This window comes from Mus pahari, chromosome 5 (assembly GCF_900095145.1).
Source record: "Mus pahari chromosome 5, PAHARI_EIJ_v1.1, whole genome shotgun sequence".
Lineage (NCBI taxonomy): Eukaryota > Metazoa > Chordata > Mammalia > Rodentia > Muridae > Mus > Mus pahari.
In genome coordinates, this window is record NC_034594.1 from 61059986 (window position 1) to 61065625 (window position 5640).

Sequence of the window (5640 nt, forward strand, 5' to 3'; positions counted from 1 at the left end):
GCAATGGCTGTTTACTGATTTATATTAATGATGGCTCTAAAAAAGAAAATAAAAGCTAAACATAGCAAATTCTTTTAAGTCAGAAGGATCCTTGAAGGAAGTACACAAGGGTCCACCTGACGTTCCTGCTGAGGAAGTGGGACTAATGCCAAGTTCACTTCCTCTCCAGAGTGGGTACTTAAGGGACTCCCCCTGCAGGAGGAGCATCACATCTCCCTCTCCTCTCCTGAGTCTCTCTCCTCACCGTACCTAAGTTCTCTCTATTGACAACATGGGCTGTGGCTGTGGAGGTTGTGGCGGCTGTGGCTGCGGTGGCTGTAGTGGCTGCGGTGGCTGTGGCTGTGGCAGCTGTGGCTGTGGCTGTGGCTGTGGTGGCTGTGGCTGCGGTGGCTGTGGCTGTGGCTGTGGTGGCTGTGGCTGCGGTGGCTGCGGTGGCTGTGGCTGTGGCGGCTGTGGTGGTTGTGGCTGCGGTGGCTGTGGCTGCTGTGGTGGCTGCTGTGGCTGCTGCAAGCCTGTGGTAGTCTGCTGTTGCCGCCGTAGCTGCTGCAATTCCTGTGGCTGTGGCTCCTGTGGCTGCGGCTGTGGCTGTGGGAAGGGCTGTTGTCAGCAGAAGTGCTGCTGCCAGCAGAAGTGTGGCTGCAAGAAGTGCTGCTGCTAGGCTTACCACGTCCCTCTGGATCTCTCCTGCATACCTCCTCCCCCCATCTCTTGACTTCTCCTGCAGGTAATTGCTATAGGTGAGTTGTTTCAGGCTATCTGTTTCCATTTGTCTGTAGGCTACAACTGTGACCTGAGTCTGTCAGCAGCCTGTAGAAATCCCACACTTTGTAACAATTATAGAAATAAACAAATATGTAGCCTTCTCCTTAAATCGCCACATTCTAATCACAATTGTGATGGAATACAGTCAAAATAGTTAATGATGTCCCTTCTTAAATTGCCCATTTTAATGCTCTGTTTTTACCTCTGCAAAACTTCTCTATGTACACAAAGCAACTCCTGCCTTAATAAATTATACTAAACCAATCTCAAAGAGTCATCTTTTTTTTCTCCCCCATCTTTCATTTCTTTAAACTTTCCTAGACACAAAAGTTTTATCTTGGCCGGGTGTGGTGGCGCACTCGGGAGGCAGAGACAGGTGGATTTCTGAGTTTGAGGCCAGCCTGGCCTACAAAGTGAGTTCCAGGATGGCCAGGGCTACACAGAGAAATCCTGTCTCGAAAAACCAAAAAAAAAAAAAAAAAAAAAAAGTTTTATCTCAACAGATAAGGCCAATCTATTTGAAAAAGGGTGGCAGAGACTACAAGGTGAGATAAATGGTTTGCAGTAGACTAAGGTGACTAAATAATTGGCCCTTTGTGGATTTGAGAAGGGAGGGACATGGGGGAGGGGCACTTTCTCAGTCTTGGCACATCAATGTTATCTATGAGAAGGAACCATAAACCTTTTCACTTGACGTCCAAGGATTAGATCACCTTCCAAATGTGCATGTGTAAAGCCTGACTGATTTTGAGGATCCTCAGCTTTGAATACTGTCTTCTGCCTACTCCTAGAGTCCTAGGGCATGTTGATCTTACTGTTCATGGCCTCATTGTTGAGATCACCCCAAGAACTCTTTGGGTCTTGTTGCCTTTTGTGCCCATGATCTCAGTAGTCCATTACACACTTCTCCTGGACTAGCACACTTAATGAAGTCTCTCTATCATCTAACTCATCTATCCAAGGTCTGGATGATGAGGTTGGGCTATAAATAGCTTGGGTACCATGAAACTCCTAGCTGCCACTCCAAACCACAAGCCAGTGTCAGTTATGATGTGAAGTTAACAGTAGAATCAAGAACCTCAAATCACACACAGAGGGTGTCCACATGCACAAGGCAATATGTCCCTCAAATACCTTCTTATTTAGCCTCCCCTCAGGCCCCACCCCATCTCTGTAGACTCCAGCCTCCAGCTCTTTGGCAGTTCATATAACAACAGACTGAGAATGGACAGAGTTGGTTGGAGGTCCCAACAAGCACTAGGTGGTCAGGCTGAACCAAGGTAAGCCTGGCTCCTTCAGTATATGTCCCAGGAGAACATTCTTACAACCTCTCAAGGTCTACTTAGAGGGCCTCCCTGTAATCCTAAGCAGAAGCTAGGGCAGAGCAGAAGCTCACATGGAAGATATGGCCCATGGAATGAACAGAGAAGCAAAGGGAAGAAGAGTTCAGTGAACCCGATGACCCCCTGCCCCAAGGCTCAAGAGCTGCCCATGGAAAGCGAGCTGCCATTTCCCGGGGCTGTCAGGGTGGTGTTGATGGCGTGGGTGAGTCTCCTGACAGGAAGCTGACAGTATGGTTTGGGTATCACCTGTGTCTGTCTCTGGTGTCTTCTCCATTCATCTACAGGATCCTGGATGGCCTCAGATTAGCCAGCACCCTTTAGTTACTGTCCGCCTGCAGGATTCATTCTTGGACTCCCTGTTTGAATCATCCTCTTTTCTAGTCTTGGAATTGTCTCTTCTCATGGAACCTGCTGTCTTCCAACAGGGAGGAAAGAGAGAGAGAGAGAGAGAGAGAGAGAGAGAGAGAGAGAGAGAGAGAGAGAAGAGAGAAGAGAGAAGAGAGAAGAGAGAAGAGAGAAGAGAGAGAAGAGAGAGAGAGTTGAGGTACATTCATCTGACTCCTCCGAGGCTTCCATTTCCCACTTAGGACCTTTGAGCCAGTCTTTTGCACGGCAACGCTGATCAGAAAAAATCTGGGGCTCACACATTCTTTTCTAGAACTTAAAACCCACTTCCTTCTAGATGTTTGCTTTTCTTGTCCCATTTCCTGGAAATGAGTTTGCTCACAGCCTATGGAAGTAGAAGAGCTGGACTGTGCAGGGTTGGTGGATTTTCAGTACTAAGTGTTAGCATAGATTTCTGAAGAAAACATGGATGATTTTATTCTAAAACCAGTGTGGAGAGCTTTTGGGGCCACTTGGCAGGAATCTGGCATTGGCCAAGGACAAGAAATGGGCTTCAGGCAGGAATCTGAAATTGGGCCATGACAAGGAAGCAAGCTCAGGCAGGAATATAACTTTAGGCTAGAACAAAGATGTAGGATTCAGGCAAGAATGTGAGTTTGGACTAGGACAGGGAAGTAGGCTTAGAAATCTTGGTCATCCTGATAAGCCCCTAGAAACAGTGATCACGGGACTTTATTGCCTTGCTTGTTCCTTGATTATTTGTGTTTATTGTGCTGCTTGACCTTATTACTTGCATGTAATTAAAATGGTATAAAAGCAGATTGGGAAAAAAAATAAACCAGCCTCAGCCTCAGAACTGGCTGGGGTCGTGCTACAGTGTTGTCTGATTGTCTTTTTTCTTTTTCTTTATTTTATTTTATTTTATTTTATTTTATTTTATTTTATTTTATTTTATTTTATTTTATTTTATTTTTAATCCTCACTCCAGTGCTGGAGAACCTGTTGGCTGACTGAGCTGGCTTGGTCAAACCAGATCTCAGAGATGGTTAGATCAAGGAGGCAGAACAAAAGCTCAGGGAAGCCAAGCTTATTATACTCTTAGGTCCCAGAGAGATGACTCCATGCGTGCCGAGAAGATAGTGAGCCACAAGGAAGAGAAGTCAGCCACTCATGTGAGGAGCAGAATGAGGGAGGACTGAGGGGCTCTTCTGGCTGCCCTAGTGAAGCTTACAACAAAAGTTGGCAGCAATTTCTTTGGTGTCCCTAAGTCATACTAGGTCTCATCCAGGGGTGGACAGGAAAAGGAGCTTGTGACCAGAAATAACTTTATTATATTAAGGTACCTAACTTGACTACCCAGCAGGGATGCTCAAAATGTATAAGACAGAGTAGCACTGACATTTGATGGATATCTTTTTTCAGGCATGACGTTGGTACAGGAACATCACAACATAATTCTTTCTGCTCAGTAGGTAACCATTTGCTGTGGAAAATAAGATGAGCACAAATCTATTATGACTTCCAGGGGGTGAGGTGGGATAATATACACAAGCAAAGTCTGAGTGAGTGTGTGGCACCAACAAAGAGACCTGAATGAAGGACAGCACATATATAAAGTCCCTGGGATTTGTAAATGTGCTCCCTCTGACTTGTCTGCTGAAGTCCTAATCCCCAATGCCCAAGGAAGGGTCAGGACTGGGGCTAGAATATTTAGCTGAGTCTACATCTGGTCAAGTTTACAAGCAGGAGTAATCATCATGGCTCATGGCACAAAATCTTTGGCTTCCTATTTCTTACAGCCTTGGCATCGTCTTGCTCTCCCTGTCACACTCGCTGCCAGTGAACCCATGGTGTAGGCAGAGCTGATGTGAGGGGACATTTAGGCTAAAGTCTGTGGAGGTGGGGCTTACGAGATAGCTTAGCAGGTAAGAGCACTGACTCCTCTTCCTAAAGTCCTGAGTTCAAATCCCAATAACCACATGGTGGCTCACAACCACCCATAATGAGATCTGATGCCTTCTTCTGGTATGTCTGAAGACAGCTACAGTGTACTTATTTATAATAATAAGTAAAATTTAAAAAAAAAAAAAGACTGTGACGCGGTCTCCTGAGTGCAGTGTGGGTCAGCTAACATTGCACAAGCCTCATGTTCTCTCTGTGCTCACACGTTCTTTCCTCAGCGTATGATCAGCCCTATTCAGTCACAGTATCTGAACCTTTATGATCTCATCTTAGTGTAATATTTTTCAATTTTCTCTGAGAACTAGCAATGGGATTTCAGACTTTTCAGGAAACTCACACCGTGACCAGAGACAGATGGACACAGAGCCAATAAGTGTGACCAGAGGTGAAGAAGTGGAGAAAGGGGGATCCTCTGTAGTGAGAAGGAGGAGCAGGGGAAATCGCCACAGAAGGCCTCCCCGAGGTGTGGCTGCAGGGAAATGTTGCTGGGGAGACTTCCAGAGAGGTCTGTTCCCACCTGTAGTCTGGGGCAAAACCTTCAGCATCAGAAATTTGAGACCAAGCTTCATACACTGTGTGATTTTAAATGGCAGCGGAGTGTGCTAAGATGGCAAATTCAGCATTCTGATAATATTAGAGCGAACAGAGGTGACTCGGGATCTCCCTGAAGACTGGCTGAACCAGTGATGATTTAAAGCCATTCTTGTGATCTTCTCTGGCCAGCAAACAATAAATCTGGAAAACAATAAAACAAAGCAAAAAAAAACCAAAACAAAACAAAAGGATTTTGAGCAGCGGTTATAGGACAAGCAGCCTCCCCAACACAGCACATCCGACCCTAACATTCCTGGACCCTAACATTCCTGCTGAGCGGATTTTAAAAACTCATGTGTAGTTAGAACGCTAGGGAAGCCAGAGGAGCAATGTCAAAATTTTAAGTACACATCATAGTTGAAGTTACAGAAAATAAAAACAGAACACACACCAAAAGAAAACAAAGTCTGTCATCTGTCTTCCAGGCCAATGGTAAAAGTCTTCAATAGATAGAAATAGAAAAAAATGGTATTATCAGCATTTCAGTAATCAGTGTTTTTGATTTGTGTGTGTGTGTGTGTGTGTGTGTGTGTGTGTATGACTGAGTGTGAATGGGTGTGAACTATGTGTGTGAGGGTGTGCATGTGTGTGTGCAAGTGTGCATGTGATTGTGTGTGTGTGTGTGTGTGTGTGT

General features: G+C 45.4%; 1 protein-coding gene across 1 annotated transcript; it reads left to right on the plus strand.

Annotated features, from left to right (window-relative positions):
- The first annotated feature begins 211 nt into the window (after window positions 1–211).
- Window positions 212–1018, plus strand: LOC110321262 (small cysteine and glycine repeat-containing protein 2-like). The gene has a single exon (XM_021197448.1). The coding sequence runs from the start codon at window positions 272–274 to the stop codon at window positions 656–658; it is 387 nt and encodes a 128-aa protein (XP_021053107.1). The 5' UTR covers window positions 212–271; the 3' UTR covers window positions 659–1018.
- The last annotated feature ends 4622 nt before the right edge of the window (window positions 1019–5640 follow it).

Excerpts from the sequence above, each read along its gene's own strand:
- LOC110321262 (XM_021197448.1), top strand. The coding sequence starts at position 272 with ATGGGCTGTGGCTGTGGAGGTTGTGGCGGCTGTGGCTGCGGTGGCTGT.